Raw genomic sequence first — 21763 nt, forward strand, 5'->3', positions numbered from 1 at the left:
CTAATGCAAAATTAAACCAAGAGGAGGGCAGTTTGAGAAAAATGTCCGACGCACATTTCAAGGTCTCAGCGCACTTTTGGCCAGACGAGATGTGAAGCATCCCCCACATTAAGAGATAGGAGGCGTGGGAGTGGGGAGGGTGGGGGTGGCGCAATGTGAACATAGAGGGATGACTCAGACATCATGTCTTCTTGGACTCATTTCCAGCAGCTGGCTTGAAGCACTTTTGCTTTAATATCTACGTGAATTCCTTACCCCCCAAAATATTGCTAACAATTTGCAACAGTACCAGACTGTGCACATCAAGATAAACATCTGCTCTTTTGTCATTTGCTGCAAGAGTGTTACTTATGTGGCACTACTTCACCTTACCCCGTGGCTTTACCCACTTTTAGGAGATACACTACGTGCATCTACAAACAGAGCACAAGAGAGAAATTATCAATAACACTGCCCTCATCCTGGACATCCCTAAAGGTCAGTAATTTCACCATCAGAATGGTGAATGGATTCATTCACCAGAATCATCCGTCCAACAACCCTGATAATGTACAGAACCTCAATAGACCACAATAGACCTTGTTTATGTTTACCGTTTTGAAAACAATTCCTTTGAAAGGCTTATGGTACTCCAATAAATAATGTCATACATACAGTACACTCATGTATAGGCACATCAAGGACAAACATTACCGAAGCATAATGAATGTTAACAATGTCATAAGACAATGGAGAAATCCATTAAAGAGGTATAACTGACCAGACAAATACAGAATTGCTATTCAAAAAAAAAAAAAAATACACGCTATGTTCCTTTAGGGATTAGTCACATACATAAAAGGCTTAGTTTTCCTGCACATTGTAATGTTAATGTTAAGGTGATCTGGTGAAATCATGTTAGGAAAAGGACATCTGAGAGAGGAGAAGGATAAGTTTATAAATATGGTCTCTGTATATATTTAAATATATATAGAAAGAATGACTTACCGAAAGATAGCTCTCTAAGGATTTGCTCCAATTCATAGAAATTACAAGTTACCGTAAGATGTTCATCACACATGCAGTTAGTCATACAGTGTGTACAGTAAGTACTGTGAGTTATGCATCATGTGGATGAGCTGTGGAACGCGTGGAAGGGACCATGTTAAATTGTCTGTTTGAATGTGTTCCAATATCACATCAAAGTATAGGCTCTGTATCATTCCAGTCGACCGCTGCATTCTTCCATCTACGGATTAAGAAAGAGGAGACATGATTAATGAAATGAAGAGCAAAATAAAATAAAATAAAATAAAATGATTTGCATGCTGTTACAGAACTGCTCATACAAGGGTCAGTGGACTGATGTTAATATGGGTACTATGCCTGATCTATAATCATTTTCCTATTAGTTATGAGCGTTAGGCAAAGCAATAAATCCGAGGGCAGAATGCTGCTTCGTTTCAAAGCACCCTGCTTAGCAGCTCTTTTGCTTCTAAACAACTTCTGTGGCTTTCCCGGAAAACTAATAATACAAACTCTTAAAAAATGCTTGTTTGTCTTAAAGCAGTTTTGGCAAGTGCTTGTAGTTTGGTGTGGTTTGGTCTTGCGTCCGTTTCCTCACCTGGTCCTTATGCAGTGCTCCAGAGGAGGAACGAGATCGCTGTCCACGCAGTCACCACCGGCGGTCATCTTTGAAGTGCCTGTTGCTGACGGCGGGAAGGATAAATGGAAATACGTAAATAGGTATGAATTTCAGCCATGATCACAAGCTAAGCACTAGGTGACGGAGTACCATGATAACTGAGTACCTATAGGGACAGAGCTCAGGTAATCAAGTACCATGCTAACTGAGTGTCATGCTATGTGACTGAGTTCCAGGTACACTCAGAAAGTTTGATGGAAGTAAGCCGTTAAGAACTTCAACATCTAAACATGTATCCCACCATTTCTTTCACCAACGCATTCACTTGTTATGTGAGAGGATTGGCAGGCAGGTAGTCTTTTGTTATGATTGGTGGGATTTTACTGTTCAAAAATTGACTTTTATTTATTTTTTTGTCCTGAATTAAGTCTGGCGCTGTCACATTCACATAATTTATTTTCTTGCATGCATACAGTGTCTGTCAGTGAAAGCTGCCAGAATGTGAGAAGGACTAGAGCCAAATGTTACAAAACAAAACAAAAAAACCTGACAAAAGTTGACAAAAGCACAATTGGAATTGCACAGCCTTCCTTTCAAAAACACAAACTTTCTTTGGTAATTCAACATGCTCAGGGAACTGTATACAGTGAATGAATACCGGTAATGTCAGCTGGAAGAACATGTAGCTACATTCCCTGTGACTAAAACTAAAAAATTAAGGACAATGGAAAACTGAACTGGAATGGACTGGTGAGCCAGACGGACTTACAGACGGTCAAGCATATTTGCTCTTGCTGGTTGGCCAGGCCATCATAGTAGTAGAGGTCAAAGGTCATCCTCTCCACCAGGTCAGAGGTCAGGTTCTTGTTCAAGGCGAAGAGCACACTGAAATGGCTCTCGCTGCATACAACCCAGATTGGATGTCTGGGATACTTCAGGTAATCCCCAACCTTTAAAATGCATTTTAAAATGTACTTTTGTTTATTATATACATCTACATACAGTATATCTAACGTGGTCTATCAACATTCATTGCTAATTACAATGCAGTAACTATTGGTGAGAGTTCACGTATACAACAGTGACAGATTCCTTACAAACCACAAGGTGGCGCTTTAGTATGAAGCCATGGATGCATTTACCCCATAGCTCAGAGATCATCCCTCTATATATCAGTAAGCACTGACATGAATTTCTTTAATGACCTTACCTTACAGATATTGTAATGTTCAAACAAGGAGAGCAATCCGATATCACTGCGGGCGGAGACTCCCTTCAGCAAGGTGAACATGCCATTCCCCGACTCCAGCGTCATCTCACCATTGAAGACGTTTGAGACAGCCCTGCCACACAGCAGGAGATTAACCAGCTCCTGGGGGGAAAAAAAGGAGCCTTTGTCATTAACTGTGTTAACTGTGATCACAGCTCACTCTCAGATCGTTAGTCCTCTCTGCACGGGATCATCAGACCCCGAGTCTGTCAGCATGCGTGTGTGTCAGCATTGGCAGCTCTCCACACGTTGCACTTCAGTGGAAACCTCAGCATGTCACAAACCTGTGTGCAGTAGCCATGGGCTCCTATCAGAGTGGTTGTGGGCACATCCATGTCACTGCGCAGTCTAAGAAGGAAGGCAGACAACAAGAACAAATAATTGTACATGGTGCAATTCCTGCTACTTGAATGCCTACTACTGGCACACTATGACAAACAAACTTGAACTCGAGTAGCACGCCAATACATCACTTTCTTAAAAAAATGCGGCTACTACCGCAACCTCTCTGGAAGTAGGACTGTGGAAGCAGCGTAGAAGAGCAGAGCTATGCCATTTGTCAAACGCTAATTCCCTTGCAGACATTCCTTTCCCAAACTACATTCCTTGAATTAACAGACTCCTTTAATGAAAACCAACAGAGAAGGGAATGCCGTGCTGAGTACTTTGGATCTTCAACTTTGTCTAGAAGTTTAGAACTATTTGTCTACCAAACTGCTCCGACCTTACTCACTTACAGTACTTACCCTTCAATCGATCTGGAGAGGATGGCAGAGACAGTGAGTAGAACACACCCAAAGGGACCCCACTCAAACTATAACAAACACATCACAAGAGCTGATCAGAGCAATGCTAGTATATACCGCAGAACACATTTAGAGAAGAAATTGAGACAGTTTGACAAAACCTGAGTGAGATGTCAAAGAGAGACAATCATGAAAATCAAGAGTCTTGATATGGTTTACCTGGAATATATGCTGCTCCACAAATGATCTGAGCTCTTCCAAACTGATAAATGTATTGCAGGTAATCTGCAACATTAGAGACACAATAGAGACACATTTACAATATCTGCATTGCCTCCATTTTCAATCAAATTATATTTGTAAATGTTTCCGAGGCTTGTTAGGTCCAAATGTCTCACCATCTCCAGAACCCCATCTGATTTGTAGTGTCTCACTGGAGTGAAATGACTTCTTTTTGAGTTTCTGCAATGATCAAGTGTATAGTCACGGAATGACATTGCTGGGGGACCAAATGTAATCCTACTCATAATTTAATTTCCTTCATGCTCACATGCAAACTGTTGTCTATTGCCAACAATCTTACATCGCCACAATAGCTTTCCTTCTGTCTCCAGCTCTCCAGAGGATGTCAGCGATAGCCAATGCAAGGCAGCGAGTCCTTTTTGATTGTGATGGCTGCAACTGCCTGCAGAGAATTTCAAATAAAGACAAAAACAAGTCATTATCTTTTTAGTGACACTTTCTTTCTGTCCTACTGTGCCTGTAGAGGAGGGTTCTGTGACGGCATGACTTACCCAAATGGTGAGTCACATTCTGTGTCCTCAAACAGAAGTTTCTGCAGAACGCAAGCTTGTACAGAGGCCAGCACTCCACAAGGACCTCCCTGCAGAACACACACAGGTATATACAAATTGTTGCTGTTGTTATTTTGTTCTTATGGAGAATAACAAACCGATGTCAGTACATTACTCAGTGAAATGCAAATGGTAACATTAGAACTTTTTGACACTTAGCTATCAAGACTGGCTGTCATACTGTATGAATTAAGCACTGTTTTAAACATTATGACTGACATTCAGACAACCGTCTTCGTTCTAATGAGTAATAAAGATGATGGAAGATTGCACACTGTAACATAATCTCCTGGATCCGAGCCGCACCTTTTTCTGTACAATCCCATATCTTAAACTGGGCTTATCCGAAAAACCGAAACTCTGACATTTCCATTCTTCGCCAAAGTAGCTGACAGGGGAACCAAGGAGGAGCTCTTTCAAGGCCTGCAAGAAATTATGAGTAATGAGCAAGTATAAAAAAAACAAGTAAATATATCACTCAAAAATGTGAAAAGCAACCAAAAACACCCTCTGAAGTTCCTGGCTGATAACTCTTACAGTGGCAGTGGGAAGATCTACTGGATGCGAGTCAAAAGTGTGTTGAGGCAGACGATGATTGAGAGTCGGTCTAGCGAGACCACACTGCTCCTCTTCATTATCATCTATATCATCTGAAGAGGAAAAGACACATCAGCCTCAGAAATAAAATTCAAAGGGAAACTTTATTTGCAATGGGGAAAAAAACCCATCCTGTCTTTCAAATAGAATAGTTAAAGTTGTGAATTCATGGTAAGAGGACATAATATAGATTTTTCAGATGTTCAAATTATTACAAAAAAACCTAAAGTAAATGATTATTATGATATTTGGTCTGTCCTCTCACACTTTGATTTAGTGTATACTCTTCATAGACTGGATTTGAATTCATAATTTACACAACAAAACATTACGGCTGCTGTAATCTGCTAATGATTTAACGGCAACTTACCAAGCGTCATTGTTGACATATGAACTTCAGTAGCCACTGAACTCACTTCCCGTCTGGGTCTTAAAAAAAAAAAAAAAAAAGAATTTCAGAATCAGTGCATGTATGCTCAAAGAATATGAATATGAATTCTCAGCACGGCAGCTAGGTAATCTTGGAAACAAGCGATGCAAGCGAAAAATGTGCCCTTTTAGATTTAGAGATTTAAAATACATATGCATTTAGCCCCTACAATAGGCTATCTTATCCATTGTATTTCCCTCAGAAAATGTTAGGAAAATACATATCAGGCCTACATGTCAGACTGAGGCTTGTCCCAGTGGACTTTCTCAAATTCACCGCAGGCCCTTGTTGGCGGATGGCTCTCGGACGGCATGTCCTCGACTCTTTCCCAGTAGGCAGGAGGTGCTGGGATACCCTTCTCTGGAAACTCGCTGGTAGATGTGGCACTATGAGTCACACTGCTTAACCAGGTGTTGTCCTCCTTCATTTCTCCGTCCTTCGCCGAGAGAGGAGAGAGAACTCCCGACTTGCGTGTTAAACGTTTTTTACTACCATCCTGATGGGAAACAGAGAGGGGGGCGGGGGGGGTCATTCTGACGCAGAGCTACAAAAAACACAAAGTAAAGTAAAAGTTTTGCCGACTGAGACAAATGCTTACCATAGTGGAGTTGGCTACTGGCCCTGCCATCATACCCCTCTGAATCCGTGTGCTTCTGCTCCTAAGGTTCTCATTGACCAAGCTCCGCTTTTCTGTAGACTTGTCCATCCCAACGGGGGAGCTAGAAGTTTCTGAAGAGCTAGACAAAGACAGTCTGTCTGGTGCACTCTCAGTGAGACTGGAATTAGTGTTGACTGGAGATTTTGCACCCTTTGAGTAAGATGTCAGTCCTCTGGGAGGTGAACTGATAGTTTCACTTTTAGACAACCTGTAAATGATATATGCTATATTGTTACTTGTGTGATGAATTTCCAGGTCAATTGAACTAATGTAAGCTACTGAAAGTAGAATTCTTAATTAAAAAGCCATGAGTATACCTTGACACATTTGATTTCTGCTGAATAAAGCCTGCTATGCTGTCATCTGTTCCACTGGCCTCCACAGGATTTGTCAGGTTCCTCTCAGCTCTAGGTGGCTGAGAGTCAATACTTTGCTGCTTTCTCTTGGTGCCTCCGCTCTCTTCAGTTCGGTACCACACGATGAGTTCCAAAAGTGTTTTAAATGGAAACTCCTGTAACTAAAGGTAAGATAAAAGTAAGAGTGATAAATATAGGGGCTGCATATGGAACAGACGTGTTTCTTTTCTCATGAATCGCTCTTGGTAAAAAAAAACGCCAAGTCTAGCGATTATTGCTTAAAGTTTGCAGAGTACTTCTTATTCTTACCTTATTCTTCTTGTAAAGATTATCGAGATAGAGAAGACGGCGCAGATCTTCTCTACTGTTTATGCTGGAACTTGACCGAGGGAATTCCTCGTCCATACAAGCAATAGTCTTTTTCAGTCCCTTTGAAATATTGAATGTTTGAACAGTATGTCAGAAAACAGTTCCGAAGAACATTGTTGCAATTAGATGAGGGCCAAGCTCCAGCAAATATACATCTATATCTCAATGCTAACAAACTAACTTCAGCCCTTTCCTCTTCTTCTTGGAAGAGCAGACCAGTCACTCGCTGGGCCTGTCCATACATACAGTACATGGCCCAGGTTTATTTGCCATATATTAGCTATATATTTGTCAGTAGTACCATTTCCAGAAACTTAGAATTAGCTGCTACGGCTTTCACCTCACGTTACCAGTTAGCTTTCGACTTACTTTTCGGCTGAGATATTCTCTGACGAGTGATGCAGATACTTCCTCCACCATTTTTCTTCTCCCCATAACGTTACTGGAAAAGCTGGGACCAACACGATTTACAATATAACGTCACCATAGATAGATCAGATTCGAAAACCTTTGTGTATTACTCCCATTTTGATAGCGCTGGCAAAGAAAATACAAATTACACAGCAGATATTAGGCTCAACACCAGACCCAGACGACAACAAACCCAGCCATCTAGCTAGCTATGTTGTTAGCCACAAGTTAGCAAGCCAGTATCGCGCTGTCTCTATGGTTACCTCTGTGTTCAGAACCACGTGTCAAAATGTACACGCCAGAGCTAGTGCAACAGAGCCACCTAGTGAAAAAGACACGAAGTAGGGGAGAGTAGCGGTCTACACCAATAAATCATTCTTTAACATTATTTAGCCATTTCTATATTTCATTTGTGGACTAATATAATCTATATGCAGTATAAATATCACTGTTAGCATGCCTGATCCCCTTGCAACCATTCCCATTCTCCCCTAATTCATGGCAAAGCCAAAACAATGTGTGGGTGCATTGGAGATGGGTTGCATACTATTCTGCCAAAGTTGACCTGAATAGGTCAAAACCAAAGGTCAGCTCCATATGCGGCCCTTCAGCCCTTCTCTGGTGGCTCCTGGCTTTTTGTCTAGATTTTATTTTACAATTTGATACCATTGTCCAGCTTTGAGCCGTTAGAAAATGTGTACCCTGTAGCCGGAGTAAAATGTATAGCCTAAACAAAACAAACAAGTCAGCTGAAATGTATCTGCTTAATAGGCTATGTTACTGGCGTTCCTTTACCAAACGTTGATGGTATTTTCATTATTTATGGGCTACAGTCTACTGATCCTAGGTCAGCAAATTATTTGGAGTAAAACAAATAAAATGTGTGTGATTGCCAGGGAAAACATTTTTGAACACTGAGCAGAAATGTTAAGGTTATTGCAACAGAACCAGCACCAAGGTGCTTAATTGTATTGTTACGATCATTATGATCATGATTCTGATTATTATAATGTGGAGGAACACTTTGGGCATGGTAAAAGGGAATTTGGGATGAGAGCCTGGGACCACCCCTCACTTAAGGTACTTCTGACCCCTGATCTAGGTGATGGTGTGAAGCTGATTCAGACCAATGCTGAGGCCTCCCTGGATTTCAAGGCACACATCATCCAACAAACCATCCATGTGATCAACTTGGTGATTCAATGTAACTCACGCTTAAACCAAATTATGTTAACATAACTATGAAAAAGACACCATGTCACAAGATTTCTATTTTAAGTTTTTTTTTTAATTATAATTTTCATTTATCACAAATATTCTGTCTAACCAAAGCCACATTTGTAACTATTGTTATAGGCTAGTGCTATTACAGTGCCTTAATGTCCATTCTGATAGAGTCAACATTCAGTACATGAAAAACTTTTGGAGATATGAAAACTTACATTCAGTCAAAATTAACATAAATCAGATACTTAAATCACAAAATGTAAAAGTAAAAGATTCTAAACAGAAATATAATTGGTATGCAAAGCAAAGCTACACTTTTGATACTCATTTTGAGCTTAAAAAAGAAACATCAAATCATAAGAAGGAATATCATTTTATGTAATTTTTATCTTATTTGTTACTGTTGGAAATCATCAGTGTAATGAGGGTCTCGGACCAAACCCTTTGAAAGTTTCATGACATTAATGTAAGAGTTTTAAAAACAGTATAATTTATGCACAGTTCATGATAGTAACCACATGTCGGGAGCAAAACTTGAGTTTTGGCACAGATTTCTTTCAGATTTGAACATGATTATTGTAAGTGAGTGCAGGTTTGTGTACAGTTATATGTAAACAACATTTTTGCACTGATAGCAGTTTATGTTCTCCTTTGGAGGAATGGCAAGAGAGAGAAAGAAATAAAATATGAAATAACAATGTAATGCTGCTGCCTCCTCCCTATTGTTTGGCCCTACCATGAGAAATGAAGATCAAGATTTACAAAAAAAAGAACAGAAAAAAACAAGGGGAAAGTTCCACAGAAGGGGTGAATCAGTAGTCCTCCGCTAAAAAAGAAAGAGAGAAGGCTGTTATCCAAAGTAGCTTGAGGATGATTAAGATGCTGACGACGACCATGCTGTTGACAATAATAATGAAGATAATCATAAACATAGATGAGGAAGAGGTGCATGCAGTCCACTCTGGGTTAGTCCGGACATGTTGAAGGGGAGATCATGCCTGCGTGCAGTGGAGTTAGTAGGGGGAGCACTCGAAAGCGAGAGTTTAGTGGGGGATGCACTCCGAGTCTTACTTTCCACTGTGAGGATGCATGTGCTGGCGGCTGTGCCTCGGCTGTTGACGGCTTTGCACATGTACTCTCCCTCGTCCTCAGGGAAGGTTTCCGGCAGGTAGAGGCAGTATGTCTCCCCGCGCTCAATGTACTGGTAGTCCTCGCTGTCTGGGAGCTGTTCTCCCTCGAACCACCAGGTGACCTCAGGCTTGGGCTCGCCTGTGATCTTCACCGTGAACCGGACGGGCTCGGCGTCCACCACTGACTGGTTTTTCAGGGGCTTTTTGAACCACGGAGCCCCAGACCTGGCGTGGTCCTCTTCATCATCGTAGGCTGCCGAGCCGTTGATGATGCTTCCCTCTTCCTCGTCCTCATCGTCCTTTGTCTGCCACAAAACACATCACAGATCTTACCACAAAAACACATTCTTTTTTTCTCTCTTTTTTTTTAATGGAAGTATCACGCCGCCAATGACCACTCATGCATGTGGCACTGTCCATGCAACAGGTCAAAACTCAGTGTCAGTTTTAGGTCTTGCACAGTTGCATCCTCTGGTGATTTACTTTTTGGAGAGCCGCGTCAATCTCCTGCTGTTCAAACTGCATCCTCTGCAACTTCTGCTCCTCAATCCTCCTCCTCTCCTCCTCCTCCCGGGCCTTGGCCATTTGCTCAAAGCGTGCGCGCATGTCCACCTTCTGCTTAAATGGCGCGTCCATCTCTTTTGCAGCATCATGTCTGTTTTCCTCTTCATCCTACGCAGACAAAACCCCTCAACTTAAATTCTGTTATGACAAATACTTCAAAGGATACAAGGGTCCAGTTTTCATTATGGCCATAGAGCAAGGCCTGTGATAATGAATATGGAGTTTATTTAGAAAGAAAACAGTCTCAGGCATGGACCAGGACAGCGGTCACTCATCTCATCTCTGAAAAAGACAGACGTTAATTCCTATTGGAGACGAGTGAGAAAGCATGCTCTTGCAGTACCTCCTGGAATCGTTCCGCTTCCCTCTCTTTGATTTCAAGATCAACGGCTTTCCTTCTCGCTCTCTCCTCCTCAATTTTCTTCTGAATCTCCTCGTCAGTCAGCTGTTTGATCTTCTCAAACTTGGACTTCAGGTTCTTGGCTTGAATGGAACCAGTTCGCTTCAGCTTTGTGAGCTCTGCGTACTCGGCACTCACCGTGTCCGTGCTTTCGTTCACCACATCCTTCAAGAAATCCAATAAGTCATTAAGAATGGTTAAAGTACTATAATCGACCCCATGTGTGTCATTCTATAAAATGTTTTCAACATACTGCTTTAATAACATAAAAAGACCATTAATTATTGTCAATTGGCATAATTTGATGCAACTCGCTGAGCATTGCATTAAGAATACTAAACTAAAAGTTTGGAAATAGTTGTTATATATGGTTGTTACGTAGTTACAATAGTAACAATAGTTGTTACGATGTTAGAGCATTGTCAGAGCTAACAGACCTCCTCCATCTCTTGTCGGAGCTGTTCAAACTCCAACTTCTCCATCTCCATTTTCTTCCGCCTCTCCTCCTCCTTGCGTTTCCTCTCGGCCTCCTCTTTCATCTTCAGCATCTCCTCGAAGTTGATCTCCAGCCTCCCAGGGTGCAGGGCTTCCTGAGATGTTGTCTTCATCAGACCCCCGTCATCATCGTCCTGTGCCTGTTGAGACAAACAGCCAGCCACTGCATAACCCCCTAGTCTTATTGGCACTACAGGTCTTATATCTATGTATTATGTATTAGTCTGAAAGTCTGGTGATTTCAGCATGTAATGAATATGGCTGGTGATAGCGTAGCAAGCTTTTGGCTCTAAGCACAACAAGACATACAGTACATATACAACATCTATACATTTGACAATATACAAATACATGCATGTAGCCTGGAAGCCAGCCTGAATATAACCCCGCCCCCGCCCCGAAATTCGGTCTGCCTGCATGAAAACTGGGTGACCAATCAAATCTGGGCGGGCGTTATACGATGATGAATAGATGAGCAACAGTGCCTTGTCATTAACGTCAGCTTCGATTGATTTTGTTTGCAACAAAAAGGCTGTCTCTGGAAAGAGTGTAAAGGTTCACATATTCATACCGAACCGTTTGGGTACCATTTGGGTACATTAGGTTCAATACAGATGTGTATTGAATGTACCTAATGCAGTCTTCAACAGGCTTTATTGCTTGCGGACCTTGTTTCTAATTTGAGTTCCCACACAAACAATAATTAGTGGACCATGTGTCAGTTTAGCCATTTCAGGTAAAAAAACCCCATCTTTTCAAAAGACGTTTTTTACATCCTTTTGTATGTAAAACACCTTTTCAAAAGACTATTCCAACTGTGCATAAAAAATATTTGAAGTGAATTTTAGGTTAGCAGTACCTACAGGCTTACTATACCGAAAAAAAACAAACTGATTTCAAAATCGAGATACACACTGAACCTTGATTTTTGTGTAACTTTACAGCCCTAGCTGCTTGAGAGCCTAGATGTTATGATGTTGCTATCTCGTCTGTTGTAGCCTACACAATATTGACAATCTGAAAACAGCGAATAAGGCATTTCTCGAGAGGAAGGATGTTTTGGCTGTTCTCCTTACAGGATTCACGGTAGGCTATTTCATTGCTAGCTCATTGCTCTGATTGGTTAGGTCTATCCAATTGTGTGCAGAGGCATTTTTTCCCCCAAGTTGAAACGCCTCATAATCACGTCCCATGGTGAAGTATCGGACTCAAATTCTAAACAGAATTGTTTCTGGCTATGTCAGGCTAACATGCATGCACTCTTTGGAGCTTTAGGTAACAAAGCAAAGGCCTCTCTTGAAGATGTCTTACAATTGGCCAAGGTTTTGTAAAAACATCCTAATTTGAGTTCAAGAAATGTGAGCCTTAAAATAGGAATAGCAGTCAATTCGAATGTGAAATGGAAAGTGTCTTACTTCTCCATCTCCATATGAAGTCATTGACCTTTCCTGATCCCCTCCTGGGCTCTTCAAAAACACAATTTGCACAACAATGAAGCGTTGAACGTATACCATTTGAGCACATTAGAGTTAAAATACAAAACACTTGTTGTGTTGATATTTGAAGTCAGACTTCATTAGAATTGCATTAGAAACTGTGGACCTGGGTGATCAAACTGTTAGCTCAGGGGGATTGATCTGTTTTTGATCTGTGCTCAGATGATATTAGAATAATAAGCAAGACTGCATGCAATGTTTTGCCAGACACTTGCCAGCTACATTGTTATTGAGTTAATTCAACTGTTAGTTTAATTAAGCATCACATAAAATGACACATGAAATGCTGACTCAACTGACATGGAAGCAAAATGAGGTGAGATGGAGACATGTGCTGGTACTGCAGGGTCTATTTTCCCATTTGTTAGAAATTAGTATTGGACATGTGGCAGGCCTGATTCATGCTGACATGTTGTGGGACACACGCCCATTTGTTTTTGTTTTTTGTTTTGTTTTTGTTTTTGGTTCTTCTTTGTTGCCTCCCCCCCACACACACATACACCCACACACCCTACCATGTTCTTGCGAGCCTCGGCAAAGAGCTTCTTCTCCTCCTCCAAGCGGCGCTTGGCCTCCTCCTCCTTCCTTTTCTGCTCCTCCTCCCTCCTCTGCCTCTCCAGCTCCTCAAAGCTGATGCCCAGCTTCCCTGGTTTGGCACCCTCAGCATTGATCATGGCCAGCAAGACATCATCATCCTCATCTAGGATCTATGAAAAAAAGACAGATGTACAGAGTCAGTCATCTTGTTATTTGCTGTCTGTCAATATAGTTAATTCAGCCTTATGCCAGAAATGTGCTGTAATACTCAAAAAACTTAACAGGCACTACATTGCATATTTTATTCTATAGGAAAGGCAATCAGAAAAGTTAAAGATACTGTAAGCTATTCTGGTTGACGTCACATTTGTTGATATCAGAGAGTAAGCTCACCCCTCCCCTTCCCCTCCCCAAAACTCCCCTTCCCCTCCCCAAAACTCGACGCCTTTAGGTGATTGACTGGAACAGCTTGTTACGTTGCTGTGGCTGTGTATGAAGACCTTTTTTTTGTACTCACAAATTGGACAGCTAGCAGATATTTGCTAAATGACACGAAAAGTGTTACGGGTCAGAAATTGCTTAGAAACATAACACTGACCATGCTCTTCCTAGCCTCGGCAAAAGCTCTCCTCTCCTCCTCCATCCGTCTCTTGGCCTCCTTCTCGGCCCGCTTGCGTTCCTCCTCCACTCTTTGCCTCTCCAGCTCCTCGAAGCTCAGTCTCAGCTTGCCTGGCCTGATCTCCTCCTTGTCCCCGTGGTCATCTTGCATGCTTTCCTCATCATCATCCCCCTGAACAAATCAACAATGCAACTATAACTATATAAAATACACGCTAGATATCATTTATCATATTCATTGTGACAAGTTAGAAGCACATTGCATTGAGTTCTTGTGCCAGTTCTTTTGGCTTGTCCGCTTGGCACGTCCAGCCATCTGTTCATTTCTAGGGCTGTGCAGTTAATCACAATTTGGACCATTTGAAATCAGAATTAGCAAAGGCAGCAATTAATCGTGCAGTTCATAATTCTGCCCCTATGATTGATCTTGACTCATCTACAATGTTAATATTCCTGTCGTCCTCTTTGTGTGACACACAGTGAAACTCACTGAACTGAAGCTTGACTTTCCAAAATGATGTCGCAAATCAAATCGCAATTGCAATATCTGCCAGAAAAATGATCATTTCACATTTTCCCCAAATTGTACAGTATCGCTTCTGTGTTCATTACCATTTGGGACTTGGCCTCTTCAAAGGCTTTCTTCTCCTCCAGCAGGCGCCGCTTGGCCACCTCCTCAGCCTGCCTCTTCTGCTGCTCCTGCCGCTCCTTCTCCAGCTCCTCGAACGTCATCTTCAGCTTGCCAGGACACACCTGCTCCCTCTCTCTGGGCTGCGCATCCTCCTCCTGGGAGAGAGAGATCACAGAACAGATTTATGGAGATACTGTCGAACATTAGCTGTACTCTTGGATGTGACAAAAAGTGATGATGAAGGAAATTAATTACTCCAGTAATCTGCCTTTCCAAAACACTATAAGTACAAGACTAGAATAACATGAAATACAAATCGTCCTTTCTACTGACAGTTTATTGTTCTTTCTAATACAATAATGGAAAAAGAACTGAGAGAACACACATTCCAACTAAGGTGCTTGTTAGGATGCTATACTGTATATCATAAGCTACAGTGGACATCTGACAGCAGAAACGTTACTTTCTGCTGCAATACTTTGGAAGTCCTGCAAAATGTTGATTATTTTCTTCCTAACGCATTGTAGACAAGAAAAAGGCTTTCATGGGATCTGTTTCTGTACCTGTGGGGCCATGGAGCGGCGCTTGACTTCACGGAAGGAGCGCCTGTTCTCGTCATATCTCTTCTTCTTCTCCTCCTCGGCCTTCTTCTTCTCCTCTTCCTCACGGCTCTTCTCCATGTCCTCGAAGTTCATCTTAATCTTACCTGGAGGCTTGAATGGCTTGGCTGGGACCACTCGCACCAGGATGGTGTCGTCTCCTTCCTGTAAAGTAGAGTGTGTCTTATGACAGCCACAGCAGTGTGTCATTCTTGGAGGAATTTGCAAAGCGTTCTCATTCTTTCCTCTTCAAACACACACACACACACACACACACACACACACACACACACACACACACACACACACATACATACACACACACACACACACACTCATCACAAAATCTACAAGCTCACTATAACAACACATAGACAGACACACAATCACAACAACAACAGTATACACGGTATCTCTATCTGTTATACACACAAACACACACACACACACACACACACACACACACACACATACACACACACACACACACACACACACACACACACACCCACACCCACACACACAAATTTCTAGATAAGATTACTCGGTGTCTAAGGAGGACATTCCTTTGGCCTCTTTGGCTACCATTTGCACTGGGTCAGTGTGAGATAGGGAGTTCTAATTCTGTCCGTAAGTGCGGAGGGACTGTGGCCAGTTTCGTCAGACTGCGGTGTGGGAAAGACTTTCCAGTCTGCCACGTCGACGTTGGACACGCTTGCCAACTTCCTCTGTTTTGTCTCTGGCACTTTAATGTGTGTCAGTGCCCAGTTGACAGAGTTAACACCTTACAAAATCAACTGCACCCTGCATGTCCTACTGTGCAAATAAAATGACAAGATTAAATGCATCGTTGATGGGGATTGAGTGCATTTAACCCCAGAGCTCCAGTGATCTATATTAATAGAGGACGGTCAACTGTTCACTAATGGCACATTCAGCGTCATGTTCCCTTTTTGGACTGTGAGATGGAGATAGTGGCTCTGCTGAGGTGAACGAGCTGAACACTGAACGGGCCCGATAGACGTCAGATCTCACCTCCTCTGCCATCTGACCTATTGTACTGGTGTTAGGGTATCGTATTCAGCCTACTGTGTATTGTCTGAAATGTACTGTAGGAAAAGTAGACTACAGGTAACAATTTTAGGGATCCAGAGAATGCATCCTTAGTTACCCAAACTGATTCATGGGAGATGATACTGTAGATTGGTCAATGGACACCAAGTGCCTAGATCAACAGTGGCGCCACACGCTTGTCTTCTGCCATTCTACTCCAGTTCAGGATTTAGGCTCAGCCTACACATACGGTAGAGCTTTCAACTGTTACTTAAAATAACTCATCAGGGTGTTTGCTGCGGATTACCTGAATCATTACTGATTCATGGAACAAGATTCACCCCACGGGGGGGCAGATCATTGACCTTTGCATGCTGAATCTGTACTGCCTCTGCCCTTCACTACCATACACATACACAGACAAACACACATACACACAGACAAACAAACACACACACACACACACAAACAGACAAACACACCCACGCATACACATTGTCCTCCAGCTTTTGGCATCTTACCTCCTCGGCCTTCTTGGCCAGCTCTTTCTGGATCTTTGCCTTCTCCAGGGTTTCCTGAGCGACGCGTTTCTTCCTCTCCTCCTCTGTCCTCTTCCTCTCCACCTCTTGCCTCTGTTTCTCCATCTCAGCAAACTTTCCCTTCACGCTGCCTGCGGAAGCACATGGCCACCCTCCTGTGAGTCGCTGTGACCTTAAAGCTGCTACGTTTTTTTTTTTACTGCCCTGTCCAGAACTCCTACTCCATTCTAGGTCAAATCTCCGGGGTCAACCCTACCTGTGATCTTGGGGACATACGATTTCTCTAGTTTTGCCGGTTTCACGTCCTCCTCATCGCTGGATGCCAAGAGCTCTTTTATCTGCAACAGATCGGACGGTGAGAGTGCCGTGAGGTTACGGTTTATCTGGGATCATCTGCCTTGCACAGTTGCTAGCTCAGGAGCCATGCTGGTACCAGCAAGCCCGACCGCCTAATCCCCATAAGGGAGGCATCACGTGACCTTGAAGGAAACTGCTGATTGGGTATATCTCCTGTGACATGGTAAGGGATCAACAGGCATGCAGACGAGCAAGACAAGACAAAGTGGACATCCGGTTGATGAGCGACAATCATTATGCAAAAGACAGCAATTACATCACAACTGTACTCTTGAAGAAGCAAAGTCTTCCATTTTAGGTATGAATCTATTACACATATAAATAATATACATATAAATAATTACATATCAATATAAATGTCAATATATGTACACATATTCAATGTAAAACAAAATCATTATGAATAGATTAACTGTCACTTGTATAGATCAATGTACAGAAATCTACCAGGGGTATGAATGGCCCTATGAATGACTGCTAAGAAAACGTCAGGCTGGCCAATGTGAGGTGAGGTGAATGCTGACCTCCTGTTTGCGGCGGTTATACTCTCTCTCCTTGATGTACTGCTCCTTCCTCTTAGCCTGCTCGTCCTGGTTCCTTGCCCGGCTGCGCTCCTCCCTGGCCTTCTGCATGGCCTCAAACTTGTTCTTCACGTCTCCTTTCCCAATCTTTGGCACGTAGCTCCTCTGCACGGGCTTACCGGCTTTGAAGAGTTTCTTCAATGTGAGTGTGTGTGTGAAAGAGAGAGAGAGAGAGAGGGGGGGGGGGGAGTCACTTACATGGAATGGACACAGAGATTAGACAGTGCAACTGAGAAATATAAAAGAAGTATTCTGATGTTTGACTTTTGGACATGGATATGGATGCTCATGTTCGTGTACCTCTTGTTTTAGCTGCACTTCATTTACATCGTCGTCCTCCTCACATACGATATCGGCAATATTCTTTATGTCTGTCATGCTGGCGTCCCGCGGAGCTCTTCCTTCTCTGGCTCCTTTCCTGCTCCTCGTCCGTTTGGTTTCAGTTGCAGCGTCTGTGTGACTATCAGTTTTCTGTTTGTCCTCATCCATGCTCTCAACTCCATTCATAGTTGGTGTCTCAGGTTCCTTTGCATCACCATTCATACTCGCCTCATTGTTTACCTTTTCAATATCAGCACTGCTTTGTACATCCTTCATGTTAGCATCCTCACTCACACTCTCTGCATCTATCTTGACATCCTGCACAGCCTCTACATCCTCACTTTTGACTGTGTCAGGCTTTTCCTCTTCCATTGCACTCTTATCCTCCTTGGCCTCATCTACTGTCGTTGTGTTGTCAGTGGAGCTTTGGACCTCCTCTTTGATTTTTTCTTCTACTTCCTCCTCTTCAGTGTGAACCTCATCTTCCTCGGTGTGAACCTCCTCTTCCTCGGTGTGAACCTCCTCTGTGTCGTTCATGTTATCAACAGTCTCCATAGTTTCCAGGTTGGTCATGCTCGCCACTTCAGCCATGGTTGCTCCCCTTCACACTCAGTGACGCAGCCCACTTTCAAATTCCTTGTATTGGAGGCTGTATGGACAGAGCACATAGATAAACATAAGTCTGCATGTCAAAGTAATGTTTAAGAATATTCAATCTCCAAGCCTTAAAGAGTGTAGGCCTACAACTTTGGATTCAACAGGGGAGTGTATTGTAAATGTAAACCCCAGCTCAAAAGAAAAAAAAGGCATTGGTATTAATTGCAGTCTTGCCTGCATTTCTTTTTATTTTGTCAAGTGAATTCCATTACGACCACTTAAAGGTGCTCTAAGTAATGTAGCGTGGTTACTACGCTACAACATTTTTATCACATACAGCAAACATCTCCTCAGCTACCTTCAAGCCAATCACTAATGAAAAATGCATTCATGCTGGACGGGAGGGAGGGGCGAGCTAGCTCTCTGATTTGCTTGAAATTACCCAACCATACTTAGAGAACCTTTAGAGGGATATTCCACCATTTGGGGAATTAAGCTCATTTTCCACCTCCCCTCGAGCAAAACAATTTGCAAACGTACCAGTGATATCACGCAGCACCTGAAAATAATCCCCATAGGCAACAAGCAGTAGTAGTGCATGATATCACTGCACCCATAGTACGTTTGCAACTTTCCTTGATTATTATGCCAGAATGAGAGTATAGTTTCATGTCAAATCAGCCTAGAAAATCGCCAGGTTTCATTTTCAGTTTGTCTTATTGCCCTTTCTAATTTGAAAAAAGACTGTGATGCTAGCAGGCGAGATGCTAATGGTCTAAACCGATTCAATGATCTATGATAGGCTGGAGCTAAAAGTTGTATCGCCAGACTCACAGAATGGCTGGATGAACGGGAAAAAGATAAATATAAATTGTTTTGCTCAAGGGGAGGTGGAAAATGAGCTTAATTCCCCAAATGGTGGAATATCCCTTTAACCCTAAAAACAAGAACTATATCCTTCTGAACTGTATTCATCTATATACAGTATTTAGGCTATTCCTTAATTTTTTCTTTTTACCCTGTTATTGTGTCTTCAAAACAACATGGCGGCCCCTTGGCCTATCCTGTGGGAGCCATTGCTGAGAGTGAGGGAGGCGGCTGCCCTGAGCCACACTACAATGTCCAGACCCTAATTATAACCCACTTCTGTGTTTCAGAACATGTGACCTGAGCTATTTTGGATCAGAGATACGTGGTAGGACAGAGAGGGGGTCAGCACCACATGTCGGTCAACAGACTCCCCACAAAAGTGCCAAGAGATTCTTGCTGCCAGGGCTATTGGTCTGCAGGGCCAGTCTCAGAGCTGTAAAGACATATTTACTCTACTGTTCGGTTACTGTACTACTTAATTTCTCACAGAGACCACCTTTTACCGTGAACCTACCAAACATTCAATTGTGCTGCTGTAGTAGTATTAGGGGATGTCTACTGTAGCTGTCAAAATGCTGGGTGAGCTATAGACCTTTTTGCCCCTGATGAACTTAACATCACTGAGCTGTATCATGTTCCCAACACTTGCTGTGCTTAAAGTACTTTCTTCCAGCCAAATCCAAGGGCATAGCATAAAAGGAGACAGCACTACTTTATAAAAATGGTTCGGTGTTATAAATAGTTGAGTAGTAACAACTTACTTTTTAAACCCCATTGTTTAATAGGTTCTTTCATCATCTGATATACATTGCTTAATTTCTTTCCAACCCTGGAATGCTTAGACATGGCACCAACAATAGATGATTCACACAATGCCATGTGTATTGCATGGCATGGCACCACCTCTAAGACCAGGAGACAGTCACTGATCTATTTCTGTTGACACTGATAATACTCTAGGAATAAACTAAAGACAGTTGAGATTACCCCTTTCACTGTTTTGGTGGTCTTGCTCTAGGTTTCAGACAACATCTTGCAAAACCACTACAAATTCTTAGATTTTCAGAAACCAATGGAAGTTGGATCGCTGCCTACATGACTACATGACTTGGTCACTGTTTCATATACCTGAAACAAAAGACGAAATAGCCCAAATCCAAAAGGTCTAATTTTCACTGCTGAATTTGATTGTATATGTTTTTGATTAGTGTTGAATATGTCTTTCTGTTGATCTATTTCACTTTAACATATCATAACATAGGCTACAACTTGGCATAAAACCACTAACCAGCGTTGGGCCTAGATTAGCCTAACTTTAACTGCCATATGAATCATGGATAACCTACTCCTAATATAGGCCCGGTCAAATGTCTACCTATTTATGGTAGACATTATTCAGATGACATGAATATGGAAAACAATTACAAGAGATTACAGTCATATAGCCTAGGCTACATTCTCAAACTATTAAGATGACTATAATCAATAAATAAAATAAATAGTTTCTTAAAAATATGTTCTTGGGACGGAACATCTGAGTTTTGTCCAATGCATAGCAAAACCTCTTATTACTTTTAAAAGGAAGAATACTAAAGCCATGTTGCCAAAAGTAGGTTAGGCTACATGGCAAAGCCTACAGGCTTGCCTGCCCTGCCCATTTCACTGTGATGAATTAGTATCCCAATTAATTCGAGCACTTGTCATTTTATGCATTGTCATAGTTAGTACTTAGTTGTTATTCACTTAAGCCAAGTAGGCCTTCACTGTTCCTTAGTGTAACAGGTGAAACATGCAGGTGCATTTTTATAATGGCACATTATCACACGAAAAAAAAACGTTGGAAATGAAATTACCTCCTTCAGAGTAATATCCCACTTCTTTCTCTCATAGAAATCTCAGGTTATATCGACGGATAAAATGCCACACGCAAATCAAAATTCCCAAATGTGTGGAGGCAGTCGTGTCCGGCTCCCTCTACGGGGACGCAAAGTCGAATGGGTGAAGTTACGTAGGGGTAAGCAGTATCCATAAAAGTGCTGTTCCTCTCGCCGGTTACCGCATTCCAGGCGGGCCTTCGATAGCCTCAGCTGTTCCAGCACACACGCATGGTCTTTCCGATTCCTTCTTTGAGCGTCTTTAATAGACATGCTTCATAATTTTCTCAGTAAACTAAAACGGCATGGGTGCAACAAGGACACAAATATCCCTTTGGATATCGTTATTTCAATATATCATAGCCTACGTTTGGGTTATTCTTAATTGATGCTTCAAGGAAAGGACATGAAACAGTAGGTGTTACATGTGATATTTATGAAATACATCTTTGATTAACCGCATGTGATGGACCATGCTTTTCAAAATAAACAAGCATCCTCAAACAACTCAAGGAGCTATGGCGGGGTCATTATCAGCAGCCGTCCAACAGCCGGGATA

General features: G+C 42.2%; 2 protein-coding genes across 5 annotated transcripts; both read right to left on the minus strand.

Annotated features, from left to right (window-relative positions):
* Nucleotides 1-467: 467 nt before the first annotated feature.
* Nucleotides 468-7532, minus strand: mindy4 (MINDY lysine 48 deubiquitinase 4). Its single transcript, XM_062556909.1, has 18 exons — nucleotides 7274-7532; nucleotides 6845-6964; nucleotides 6497-6696; nucleotides 6120-6387; nucleotides 5755-6017; nucleotides 5462-5520; nucleotides 5032-5144; nucleotides 4801-4917; nucleotides 4435-4523; nucleotides 4224-4325; nucleotides 4039-4102; nucleotides 3860-3925; nucleotides 3641-3708; nucleotides 3179-3242; nucleotides 2835-2996; nucleotides 2394-2574; nucleotides 1604-1688; nucleotides 468-1228 (listed from the first exon to the last, which is right to left on the minus strand). The coding sequence occupies exons 1-18, from the start codon at nucleotides 7337-7339 to the stop codon at nucleotides 1180-1182; spliced, it is 2136 nt and encodes a 711-aa protein (XP_062412893.1). The 5' UTR covers nucleotides 7340-7532; the 3' UTR covers nucleotides 468-1179.
* A 1062-nt stretch (nucleotides 7533-8594) lies between these two features.
* nexn (nexilin (F actin binding protein)) lies at nucleotides 8595-21320 on the minus strand. 4 transcript variants are annotated; one of them, XM_062556841.1, is made up of 15 exons: nucleotides 21184-21320; nucleotides 17843-18512; nucleotides 17486-17677; nucleotides 16861-16942; nucleotides 16587-16735; nucleotides 14977-15177; nucleotides 14395-14568; nucleotides 13763-13954; nucleotides 13143-13334; nucleotides 12547-12597; nucleotides 11074-11271; nucleotides 10580-10801; nucleotides 10156-10344; nucleotides 9614-9977; nucleotides 8595-9368 (listed from the first exon to the last, which is right to left on the minus strand). In XM_062556841.1, exons 2-15 carry the CDS (start codon nucleotides 18452-18454, stop codon nucleotides 9355-9357), a joined length of 2832 nt encoding a protein of 943 aa, XP_062412825.1. In that variant the 5' UTR covers nucleotides 18455-18512; nucleotides 21184-21320; the 3' UTR covers nucleotides 8595-9354. The 4 variants fall into 4 exon arrangements, with proteins under 4 accessions (XP_062412825.1, XP_062412824.1, XP_062412827.1 ...); XM_062556840.1 differs by having other exon boundaries at nucleotides 14977-15195; XM_062556843.1 differs by lacking the exon at nucleotides 12547-12597.
* Nucleotides 21321-21763: the final 443 nt, after the last annotated feature.

Source organism: Sardina pilchardus, chromosome 15 (genome assembly GCF_963854185.1).
Source record: "Sardina pilchardus chromosome 15, fSarPil1.1, whole genome shotgun sequence".
NCBI classification, from domain to species: Eukaryota; Metazoa; Chordata; class Actinopteri; order Clupeiformes; family Clupeidae; genus Sardina; species Sardina pilchardus.

What these genes read in the sequence shown, in the direction of transcription:
- mindy4 (XM_062556909.1), bottom strand. Translation starts at nt 7,339, where the DNA reads ATGGGGAGAAGAAAAATGGTGGAGGAAGTATCTGCATCACTCGTCAGA. An exon ending in ATCTTTACAAGAAGAATAAG is followed by an intron (nt 6,697 to 6,844) that starts GTAAGAATAAGA and finishes TCTTACCTTTAG; the next exon opens with TTACAGGAGTTTCCATTTAA. An exon ending in TAGATCTTCCCACTGCCACT is followed by an intron (nt 4,918 to 5,031) that starts GTAAGAGTTATC and finishes AATTTCTTGCAG; the next exon opens with GCCTTGAAAGAGCTCCTCCT.
- nexn (XM_062556840.1), bottom strand. Translation starts at nt 18,454, where the DNA reads ATGGCTGAAGTGGCGAGCATGACCAACCTGGAAACTATGGAGACTGTT. An exon ending in CCGAGGCTCGCAAGAACATG is followed by an intron (nt 12,598 to 13,142) that starts GTAGGGTGTGTG and finishes GTGTTTTTGAAG; the next exon opens with AGCCCAGGAGGGGATCAGGA. An exon ending in CTTCATATGGAGATGGAGAA is followed by an intron (nt 11,272 to 12,546) that starts GTAAGACACTTT and finishes TTGTCTCAACAG; the next exon opens with GCACAGGACGATGATGACGG.